At 41.7% G+C, this 12,689-nt stretch overlaps 1 protein-coding gene across 1 annotated transcript in view; it reads right to left on the bottom strand.

Moving 5' to 3' along the window:
- The window catches only part of fbxl7 (F-box and leucine-rich repeat protein 7), a 148,915-nt gene that overhangs the window by 112,402 nt on the left and 23,824 nt on the right, over positions 1-12,689 (bottom strand). Inside the window, exon 2 of the mRNA XM_042346917.1 lies at positions 12,109-12,198. Within this exon, the coding sequence (XP_042202851.1) occupies positions 12,109-12,198 (90 nt within the window). The remainder of the gene's footprint in view (positions 1-12,108; positions 12,199-12,689) is intronic.

The following is a 12,689-nucleotide window of genomic DNA, read 5'->3' as shown; positions in this document are numbered from 1 at the left end:
AGGGATTACAGATGATTTTATTATCCTTTACATTGGTTGTTAATTAAATCATCAAGCGTACTGATATGGATTAGCATATGGTTAGCCCCAGCTCCAAGATTGGGTTGTTAACGAAGATATTAGATGCTTGTGTTTTTCTTCACAGCTGGAACTCAGTCAGCAAGAACTGCTATCAAGCTGCCCTGAGTCAACTGGAGATGCATCAGATCACGCACGCAGATTCTGTACATATTCATTAATATCATGGTGAATTAAACAGAAAATTAATGCGCAACATGCAAGCAGTGCACACACACCAGATCTGAAGGCTGCAAATACAGTGCAGCAATATATCATGGTAGTTGGAGTTCATATAATCCCAACTAGCATTATAACAGGATACAATCACTGGTCAGCACTTATGGATTAACTCTGTCCAGACGTGCAGAAAGCCACTCTTTTCAAAACCTGTGTTTCGAAATGAGCTGGCCAGCTCTCTGACCTATTTTGGATTTTTCTTGGTAAGAAAATGTCGTCTCCACACATGCTAATACGAGCAAACTCAATTTATAATGAAATGGGTTACAGTAGGGGTTTTACTGTGGTTTGCCCAGTAAAGGAGCTGTCAAGCCATTTGTGCAGTTTACATCTGTTGAAGGCTGTTCTTTTATATTATTCATGGTCTAAATTGATGCAATATCAGTACAAACTACATATTTCTTCCATGTTGGTATAAAGTCACATGAACCAATAGGCCAGTAAAGTGTCTTCTGTAAAATACATTCTGTACATACTCCTTCCATTCAATCAAACGATACTGGCCTTATAATAATAATAATCCTTGCATTTGATATAGCGCTTTTCACGTCGGGAGGACGTTATATATACAACATAGGATTTACTGGCGTATTCTTAAAAAGTAGTCCGGTTACCCCTGTGTTTCTGAAACCTCAATCTTGTTTCAGAATCATCGACAAATCGAGTTGACTGACAGATCACATAATGTCATGGTTCAATTCAGTCGGTTCCCGAGCTTTCAGTAAAACTTCTTTTTAATCCCTAAATGCCTGTTCCAGGTTAGCGGATGGATAGAGGATTGAGAAAGTAAACTCAGAGAATTACTCTCGGATGCATCATGACAAACACCAGGAATTATTTCTTTAGCCAGAGGGCTTTAACGACTGGAATAAGTTACCAGGGAGAGTGAGGCTGGAACATTGGACTCATTTTAAAAAAATGTTTGATGCTGTGATGAGGATAATAATAATTTAGTCACGCAATCCTTGAATGTTTGTGGACACTGCTGTGCGCAATTGGCTGCCGGATTTTGCCCACTAAAATATACAGTCAATTCACTTTACAGTATATTCTGTGAGATGTCTCAAAGGCATGATAAAGCACTATATTAAATGCAAGGATTATTATTATATTATATTAATAGTGCTCAGTCTTTGTAAAACTCTCCGAAAAGTTCACCCAATGTGAAAGGCATTAAATATTTGTAAATTGTTGTTGCTGTTCAATGTGCTTGTTGTGTTCAGACAGAATACATTTGCAAGACTCAGCCTGACATAAAATCAGAGGTTTTAGGCACAGTATGTGAGCTGCCTCACAAGCCAGCCCGTAACACTAATTTCAACACCTCACTCTATCACTGACCTACACCTAACCCACTGAGCAAAACTGAGAAACAATGTCTCCAGACAAAATATCAAGTTTCAAGGCAGATACTCCTGGTGCCACCCTGCAAAATGCAGAAGATTTTATCAACATAACAGATTGGGCTTTGCGAACAAGCAGGGGCTGAGAGCAGTGTAATCCAAAGCATATGGTCTCGTTCAGTACCTCAAAAGGAGGCCCAGCCAAACAGATTCACTGCAAGGGGAAAAAAAAGGTACACAACATTCTTCTGAAATTTTCATCCCAGACAGCAATTTTTACTTACATATTTGAATGTTAGAGGCTCAACATGTCACGCCACAGTGGTCTGTCAGAACGTAGATTTCTTTTCAAACGTCACCACAAATATCTCCCTTGTATGGAAAATGAGCATTTTGGACAATGAGGTTTCATTCCAGATGTTTCTTACTTTGAACACTACAAAGACATAGCTAACAGTTTAGACATTAGAGCAGAATGAGCGCATGAAGGATTATGATGTACTTATCTGTTGGCAAAAGTTGATTTATACTCAGGAATTTCACAGGCTGATCTTCGGATTATTCCACAATTGTTTAAGAGATGATGTCAGCCTGGCTCAATTGGTAGCACTCTTGCCTCTGGGTCAGATGGTTGTGGGTTCAAAGCCCTCCACCTGAACTTGAGCTCGTAGTGCATAGGGGAGTTTTGTTTTGTCAGCAGCATCTTCCTTTGGATAAGATTTTAAACGAGGTCCTGTCTGCAATTCCAGGCAGAATTTAAAAAGAGGGGAGTTTCTCCCATGATACTGACTAATAATACAGTATCTGACTAATTTTGTCTCCTCTAATGGTGTCCGCCCCCCCCCCCCCCCCCCCCCCCACCCCTTTACACGCTTCCTCTCTGTTATCCGCAGACATAACGTCAACTCCCACGGATGACACCCAAATCAATTTTTCCTCTTCTAGTCGTGACCCTAGCCCTACCAATGTTCTGACTGCCTGCTTGTCTGACATCAAGGCCTGGATAAGTACCAACATTCTGCAGCTTAACATGAACAAGACAGAAGCCATCCTCTTCAGCTTCTGTCAATGTCTCCTCAACCTGCCCTGTCTATCCTTGTCTTCAAGCCCTGGCACCTCCCCGATCTGATCACACCCTACTCTCAGTTTCACTCAGTTGACTGGGATCTCCTGCATGTTCCTCGTCCCCTCCACTCCACAATTGATGGCATGCTTTCAGACGTGATGCCCCAAATCTCTGGACATCTTGCCTCAATCCGCCTGTTTTGCCCCCTCTTTGCCCCGTCTCAAAATCACACCTGAACACTTTCCTCTTCGACTGTGCCTTCAGCCACCAACTTTCCTTTTCTTGCTCAGCATCAACCCATGCCACTGTTAAAAGCTCCAGGATGCTACCCTCATGAAAGGTGCTACATTTATTCAAGTGTTGTTCTTATAATAATCTTCCAGATAAATTGATCATTCCCTTCAATGGCTGTCATAACACTTTGGCTGTCTCATTTGCCTGTGTAAACTACTCACTACACTTGACAGTAGTTGCTGCAAAGCACTTTGAGACATTTCAACATTCGCGTGCTATTAAACTAATATCTTTCTGTATCTTTTTAAAAGTACAATATAACATTCAGACACAGTGTGAGGGTTTTGTTGGTAGTACTCGGCTGACAATACTGTTACCAACAATAGTCTTTTGTGTGGCTGGTAAAACAGTCCACAAAACTTGCAGTTGCTCATTCTTCTGCATCCCTAGTGTTCCTTCCCTCCAACTCAATTGATGGAAAGGAACTGTCATCTTTTCTTGAACAACAACACAACTGTTTTACAGTTGTACAGGGGCAGCAAAAATGGCCAGAATAGTCAAATATTATGATACTTTCCATAGGTTACAACATCCACATTACTAAAGCTGTCTGGGTCAAATCGCACCTCAGGTTCTGGCATAACAGTGAAATTCGTCCTTGTTCCTGAAGACAGAGGCTTCTATTTTGATCTCTTAATCCCTGGGCTACGATAAGGGGAACTTCCTATACGGTTATAATGTGTTTTACTTAATTGGTAGCGCGCGCAGAGCTAAGTTATCACAGCCTGTCTGTCATATTCCAGATCAGAATCAGGTTTCAAGTTTACAAAACTACCAATATACATTTCTAGAAAAGCAGGATTTGGGTTATATAGACTTATTGATTCACATCAGCTGTGAATAGCAAGGCCTCTGAAGGGCTTGCAGTAAATTCCATTAAAACGCCTCCCCTATAGAGGAATTCAGTGATCTCATGTTCCTATGAGTGACAGAAAGATATTCCTGTTGCTAGTTTAAAACCAATGTTGTTACTTTAGAACTTGATTCCTAAACTCCCTTGTCCACAGCAAAAAGTGTTACTCACTTCTGTCAGGAATAATAATAATAATCCTTGCATTTGATTTAGCACCTTATCATGTCTTCGAGATGTCGCAAAGCACTTCACAGAATATACTGTAAAGTGAATTGTCTGTATATTTTGTGGGCGAAACACGGCAGCCGATTACGCACAGCAGTGTCCCACAAACAGTTGCGGATTGAGTGACCAAATTATTATTATTTATTTACTTTTTCGAAGGGATTGTTACCCCCGGAAAAGCGATTTGCTAATCAAATAATAATTATGTTCTTACTTACTGCTGGGTAAACAGAGGCGTGTGGAGTAAGGAAACGTGTCCGACGTTTCGCCATGTTGGGAATCGAACCCAGGTCCTCTCGCTTGTGAGGCGAGTGTTCTAACTACTAAGCAACAACAACTCCAGAAAAGTGATTTCAGGGAAGTCTCCAATAAACAATGTGTCTTATGTCCAAGTCACTGAAGGCACTTTATAAATGTGAATTTGTATTTTATGATATTGTATTGTGCGGATTAAATTTAGAAAATCCTGAAGTATGGAACAGCAATTACCCAGATGTGCTAGAGAAACCCTGCCCCTGACACTGTGAAGCTGGGTTATTCCACCTAATACTTCTGGCTGGTGGATCATGACATTTGACTGCCAGTTTGTGGGATTTGTTAGATTTTAGTTCCCTCTCCTGCAGCAGATTGATTTTAAGATCCTTATCCTAGTTTTCAAATGCCTTCAGAGTTTCATTCTACCCCTATTGTTATAATCTGCTCCAGCTTCATGTCCTACATGATACTCTTCGCCGTTCCTTCTGCTCTGGTTTTCTGCTTCCGCCCTTTGAGCGCCTAGATAAGAGCCTCTACATAAGTATAAGTTGTTCGCATGCAATTTGCAGGTGGAGGCACCATTCACATTGCACAAGATTTTTCAACAGCACCAACACCCCTTTATATTGTAATCACTCCATGGTCTTGCCCCACCCAACCCCTCTGCGACCTCCTCAAACCATCAGTGATCTGGCATTCAGCCTGTATGCCCCCATTCTCTGGAACTCCATCTCAGAGTCCATCTGACTTGTCCTCCTCCCTCACTTCTTTCAAGATCTGTCTCAGGACTTTCCTCTTTGACTGTCCCTTGTTCCATTTTCCCCTCCCTACTTCACTCGGCTCCCACCCCCTGCTAAGGTGCCAAGCCCAGACTATCAAGCGCCTTGGTGCGTCCTCCCAACAGTATGCAACTGGACAGAACATAGATAAACTGGTGAGGAAAAGTATAGTATTTACTTCAAAACTATTGCTAAACTGTCCAGTAACAGGGAACGAGAAATTGGCCGCAATAGAAAAAGTGTGGCATTTGGAAATTCTATTCCAAAATACACGCTTATCAGTTTAACAAAGCTGGAGTCGACTCTTCAGTTTCTTCAATGTTTTTAAACTCGCTGTTTATTACCAAATTGAAGCCAAGAGCAATGTAAAACCTACGTCTGTAAATCTTGCCTTTTTAACAGAGCTGACTGAGCATTCCAATCTTTTATGAACATAGAACTCTGCAAATCTGCAAAGCTGAACTCTATTCTACACTGTTATCTTCCACCATCTGGGAATTCAGTAGGCTGCATGTTTTATTTGAATATTTGGCTTGCTCCAACCAAGCTACCCCAGTTCAAACATCAGATGTGGTATCAGTGCACATCAAGTGTTTGCACAGATGCTCTCTACGTAATAACTAGCTCTTCAATAAAGTTTTACAACCAAATTCGGGAATGGGGAAGGGGTTGAATATTTGAATGCTGATATTAGGGTCCAGTATTGGGATGGTCAAGCAAAGGACTATGACGACGATTTATATTTATACAGCAGACACAGAACGGCTAAAAGCTCACCTACCGATAGTGGGCAGATTGGGCGTAGAACATGAAGCAGGCTGATGTACACTGAGTGGCAAGAGCGGACAGAACAGTGGATCAAGGTACACTGAAGAGAGACAGGGTGGACCAAGGCAACAGAGGGCAGACAAAACTTAAATTTGATCCGCTGCGGAAAGGAGAGACAGTGGAGCCGATCGAGAATGGAGGTGATGGGCCTGAGAGCAATTTGAGCAGAGAGTTTAAATTTGGCTGGTTATCAGGGTTAAAGGAGGTTGAGGATATTAAGTACAGACGATGGATAACATAGCTTTCACCTGCCAGTCTGAGTGCCTGACACCCCATTTATCTTACAGGGATGCCTCCAACTGCAGCCTTGCCCTCAGTGCCCTGATCTTCATCAGACAGCCTTGTTGCCTCAAAAGGTGGTTCCTGACATCTCCCAAGGTGGTTCTTCATCCAACCTGTGAAAACTTCAGTGACAGCAGAGCAAGGTAAATCGTGCCACCTGGTATGCTAACCCCCATATTTTCTAGCCGGGTGGGCTGAGCTACCTGCCTTTATTTGGGATTTTTAATCACTATTTGAGGGAATACAATCAGGGTTTATTTACCTCTGATTCATCACCAAATCCTTTTGTTGGGGCAAACCCATGAAAGTCGGTATATAAATGTAATTTGTTGTTTATGTCGTCAGTGTCCTCTTAATTGACTATTTTTTACTCACACGACTATTTTTCTATATGTAATACATGCAAAGAAATGGTTCAGGAATTTTAATTAAATGTATGACTTGTTTAAAAATAAATCAATGCAAATACATTAAATACATGGTCAGAAATTTTAATCACAGAATACCTATTGTCCACTTGTGACCGCTTATGTTGACAAACTGCTTATGTTGACAAAACTGGAATGGTCCCCGGCATGTCGAATTAAGTGTAATAATAACAATCCTTGCATTTGATAACATCAGAAATGTCTCAAAGTGCTTCACCAGATTTCACCAAGTAAAATGTATTAATTGTGATTAGAATAGTCAATTGGCGCACAACAGTGTCCAACAAACAACTATGAAGTGAATGACCAATTTTATTTGGGGGATTATTGGCCAGGACACCAGGAGGAACTCCCTTCTCTTTTCGAGTAGTGCCACGGGATCTTTAACATCCACTTGAGCAGGCATTCATATAATTAGTACTTTTGCAGCTGAATTGCCAAATTTATCACAAGTCAGAGCAGCTGCATATATCCACTAAGACTGAAAAATTGCATTTGCAATTGCATTGCTCGTAGTACAACCTTATTTAAACTAAAGGAGGCATTATAGGTCAATTCTCTGAAGACTTTCTTTTACAGAGTTTGCCAGTGCACAATTTATATTGAGAAAACATATTAGAAGCTCACACAGCCGAGGTGTTTAAATTTATCAATAAGAGAGAATTAAATACTCATCTGCCAAGATTTATAAATTTGCCAACCACTGGAAATTAGCTTTCAAGTGGGAAATAAAGTATAAATATCTNAAAAAAATTGAAGTGGGTATGGGGAAGAGGCAGGTAAATGGATTGTCTTTGAAAGAGCCAGGCTAGACATTTTGAGCTAAATGGCCTTCTTCTGTGCTGTAAATGTAAGAATGCGCCTACATATACACAGTAACTACACTTCTTTATATATCCTGTGAAGCACTTTAAGACATTTTGCGGATGTGATAAGGTACTATATCAAATGCAAACATTATTATTGTTATTAAATCATAGAAACATATGAAACAGTCCATTTCAATTTGAAATAGGTTCTTTGAGGTGGGCAAATTAGCCGCCGCATTTGCCCACAAAACACACAGTCACTCCACTTTACAATATATCTTATGAAGCGCTTTGAGACTTACTCCTGACGTGAAAGAATATAAGAACATAAGATGCTAGACGAAAGAAGACCAACATCCATTTAGTTTGCCTTCCACCATCCTCGCAGTTGCATGCACATGTCATGTCCCAAACTATGTATTGTATTCCACAATGTTATTTCCTAAAATAAATCTATCTAATTTGCTTTTGAAAGAATCAACATTATACCAATATCCCCACAAGAGCCATCTAATTCAATCCCACTCTCCTGTGGCTCAAACTCTTTTAATATTCCTCCTCTTTAATCATCTATCAAATTCCCTTTGAAAGGAATATTTTGGACTCTGCCTCAGCAATGGTTTGCCTTCCCCCCACACTTGGGTAGTTTTATTGCTATAATTCAGGTCAAAAGTAAATAAATACAACCTCACAACATGTAACTGCCAGCAGTCTAGGGTTAATATTTCTCTCTTTTATATATTATTATATATTATAAATAATATATATGCACACACACACACATTCACAAATATTTTCAAATTGTAAAGAAATGTTTTGTATTTGACAAGTCACTTTATGTTGCTCTAATTTACAGAGTTGGTATTTTAAACCATTTTCACCATTTTTTAAATAAAACTCGAGCCAAGCAGTAGGTATTTTAAACACTTGGCTGGGACGAGTATTTCTAAGTATAAAAGTTAAAAAACGAATTTGTCTTGTCTTTTCAGTTTTCCGCCACATTATACAAGAGTTATGTTGTGGTTATGATGGTCATAAGCAATGCAACTTGAGATCAGTCAGAAAATTGTTTTGGTCAGCGAAGCATATCACCTTGGAGCCAGCCCAGCTCCAAAGGAGCCCCTGTTCACCTCCCCCAACCCAATCCCCCTCCCCAACCCAATCCCCCTCCCCAACCCAATCCCCCTCCCCAACCCAATCCCCCTCCCCAACCCAATCCCCCTCCCCAACCCAGTCCCCCTCCCCAACCCAGTCCCCCTCCCAAGGATGATCAAACAGAAAGATGTGAATATCCACACATTGAAAGTTTTGGTTAGAGAAACAAAAAGTTCACATTACTAGATATGTAATCATCGCAAACTATTCCTGACAATCTGAGGTATATACGTGAGGGGGAGTGAGGTAAAGCAATGAGACTGCTGGAGATTCAGTGATTCTGGTCTAACAGGGACAAATTGTTTATCTAGTTAAAGCAACTGCCCCACACATTTACACTGCTACAGTCACTTCATACATCAAACTTTCACATTTACATTTGGGGCTCTGCTGGATAAGTGGAGAGAAAAGAGAAAACTACAGAAATAAAACACTTTCACATCCCTGTCTTATAGTCAAATCATTTTCCTAAAAATCAATAATAACTACAAGTTCTATGGTTCTACAGTGTGACTAAAATAGAATGATTCGTCATCAAAGTTTCAATATTAATCCAGTTTCACTCTTGAATCTGCAGGTATGAATGAAAATGAGCTGGTTTACTGTTGCAAATTGATTAACCTTTGGTGGTGTCAAAGGTGAAATGTGAAAGTAAGTGACGGGGGGTGGGAAGGGCGAGATGTCCTATGCGGAGGCAGTGTAAGAGCCAATGGTGAGGCAGGAGCCATGGAGTAGATTCCTGTGAAGGGGAAGGAGTTAGTAAAGGATCCTGTGGTCTTGTGGAGGAGATGGATCCCATGGAGGGGAAGGAGCTTGTGGAGGATCCTGGTACAGTTGCAGATCTTGGTACAGTTGCAGACTTTTTACAGCATAACAGTCACTGAGATATTGGATTCAGCTGAGCATGTTATAGTGTGGGATGGGGAAGTTAACCTGTACTCGATTGTAGAAGGCGAGGGTTGCAAAGCAAAGCAAGTGATGTATGAATCTTTAATAAAAGAAAGACATTGTGAAAATAAATTTTACTGGTCTCTTAAAAATTCCTGGTAATATATTTGAAGCAGGCCTAAGGTAACTCTTACTATTTTAACACGTTTTGTCTTTTGACAAGTATAATTTTGAGATTTGATGTTAAATATATGCTTAAAAGGCCGGTAGAAGGAGACACTTTAGACATCCCCAGCGTCAGAATATCCTGAATTGATGTTTCCTGCACTGGAAACTTCTCCTTCCTCAGAGCTGGAAAGCTGCCCCTTTGCCAAGAGTTTCTGGCTGGATCACAACACAGAACTTGTGAACTCTCAAGGGGATGAGGTGGAGGTCGATGTTCTACGTGTTTGGTTTTGCAGCAGCTGGTGTCAACAGTCAGATGTCTATCTCACCCTTACAGTATTTCTTTCAAGCACAAGTTAACTGAGATTTGGCTTGTACCTTAATTTTTTCATTCCTTGTTCTCTCCCCACAACCCCTGGACATTCACCCCCTGATACAAGACACAGTTATTTCCAGCTGGGATGGGGGAAGGGGAATCGGTTAACAATGAAGAAGACCACAGTTTCCACTACAGCTTGTAAGAGAAATCCGCTCCATATTTAGCTGCCAAAAGAAATCCTTTCTAAGCCATAACAGACAATCTTAGGGGAGAGACAACTTTAGAAAAGAGACAGCTTTTGGGAAGAGTGCTATGTAAGGGGCAGTGTAAGAAAAGAGACAGTGTTAGGGAAGCGACAGCACTCGGGGACAGTCAGTGAGGAAGAATTAAAAAATGTTATATCAGACATTTGCTCTGGAACATCCCAAGTTCACAAGTCAGATGAATTCAATGTTAAAAATTAAACCAGAAATGAATGCTGTTAAGGGATTGTTGCTGGTAATTCTAATGCTGAAAAGGTTTCCAAAAACGTGAAAAGCAATAATCGGACTATTGTCAGTCAGAACTCTGATACATTGTAGGCACCAGAGATTGGTGTTCCTGAAGTTATTTTATTATCCACCCACATGATCAACTGATTGGCAGCTCTTAAAAGAAACAAGTACAGCAAACACAAACAACCATTGCATCACTGAAGCAACTGAACCAAACTACAAGGGCTTCGTTTATAATGAGCTTTTGCCGCTAAAGTTAATTTGAAAAGTGCTTGAATACCAAATTAAACTGTGGAAGCGTACTGGAGCTTTTCATATTCTGCTCTCCAATTACAGCTCTATCTCCAACCTCCTTTTCCTTTCCAAGGTCTTGGAATGAATCGTTGCTTCGCTCCTTCTTCTCCCGCCACTCCCTCTACTAACCCCTCCAATTGGGTTTCCGTGCCACCCACAACACAGAAACAGCCCTGTTTAAAGTCACAATGACATTTTGTCCATCTGGGATCAGGGCTCCCTCTGCCTCCTCATCCTCCTTGACCTCTCTGTTGCCTTTGACACAGTTGACCACTCTATCCTCCTCCATCGCCTCTCCTCTCACCTCAACCTTTATGGTCTGTCCTTGATGGTTCAGACTTTACCTTTCACAATATCTCCATCTTGGCATCTTGTTTGACCCTCAACTGTCCTTTCTACCACACATCCGTGCCATGTCTCGCTCTGCCTTCCCCCAACTCCGCGACATCGCCCGGTTCCACCAGTACTCTTCCCTCAGGCCGTTGAAACCCTCATCCATGCATTTATTACATCTTGGCTCGACTACACCATCTCCCTGCTTGTTGGCCTCCCCAACTCCTCCCCCAACAGGTTGCAGATTATCCAGAACTTTGCAGCTCATGTCCTCTCCTGCACCAGGCTCCATGACCCTATAATCCCCACCCTCACCCGGCTCCACTGGCTCCCCATCATCCAGAAGATAGAGTTCAAAATCCTTGTCCTCGCCGTCAAAGGCCTCCATGGCCTTGCTCCTTCCTACCTCTGTGACCTGCTCACCCCATATCAACCTGTCTGCTTCCTCTGCTCAGCAGGCTTTGGCCTGCTCCATGTCCCCCTCCCAGTCCGTCCCACCATCGGTGATCAGGCCTTCAGCCTCTCTGCCCCCACCCATTGGAACTACATCCCACAATCCCTTCACCTGCTCCCACCATTGCCTCCTTCACAGCACGTCTCAAGACCCTTCTCTTCGACCACGCCTTCAGCCACCCTCCTATGGCTAACCTCCATGCCCTCCACCCCTCCTGATCCCAATCTCCAGCTCAGGTCCAAATCTCTCACTGTCCAGGGCCATGGGACATCCTCCCGATGTGAGAAACAAATGTAATTTGTTGTTGTCATTGTCGGTTTCCAAATGTTGTAATAACTGCCCTTACGTGAAGTAGCTCTGCCTGACTCACATATAACTTCACATTGCTTTCTTTTTCTCCTGAAAATAAATCCTGAACGCTAGTAAAGCCAAGTTGGTTTTAATTAAAATGTAAAATGTGTTCTTTCCTCTCCATCCCCACCAACTCCTGCCAAAAGAAAATTCAGCACAAAAGGACAAAAAGTTTTAATGAAGACCAGATGCCTACCTTCGCTGGTAGCTGCATTCCTTCTGCCTTTGGTCGGTGTATGATCTGTATTTGAACTCACGTCGGATGAGATGCTTGAGCTGCCTTTGCCTAAACAACAAGAGCAGATCAGACTGTTAGAAGAGAAGAGAAACCAGCAGCACAGCTCAGCAATGTCACAGAGGTGGAATCACAGCAGGAAACAGATCTAAGCACTAGGGTTCTTATATCAGGGCTGATGATTCAAGCTCTTTAGATTCCTTCTCACTGAATCCAGAGCTCAGACAGTTTTTTCATAGTATTGCTGATGCCTATGGAAGAAAGTCATTTTCACAAACTGCTGGAATTCTAAAGGTAATAATTTCTGGAGGGTACCAGTCACCTTGTGACACAGGTTAGACTGCTACCTCCACTGCAGTGTTGATTAAGGACCACATTGTTTTCTGGATCGGACATTAAGCCAGTGTTTCATCAGCCTGTTGAGCTGGTTATTCAACATCTCATGAGTTTCTCCCAATATCCTGGCCAACAATCCTCCTAATAAATTGATCATTCACTTCACTTGCAAATGCATAGTCGCAACATTTGATGGCAATTATAAT

This window comes from Callorhinchus milii, unplaced genomic scaffold, assembly GCF_018977255.1.
Source record: "Callorhinchus milii isolate IMCB2004 unplaced genomic scaffold, IMCB_Cmil_1.0 Scaffold2, whole genome shotgun sequence".
Taxonomy (NCBI): Eukaryota; Metazoa; Chordata; class Chondrichthyes; order Chimaeriformes; family Callorhinchidae; genus Callorhinchus; species Callorhinchus milii.
The sequence above is the reverse complement of the archived record's forward strand: the minus strand, read 5'-3'. Positions and strand labels throughout refer to the sequence as shown.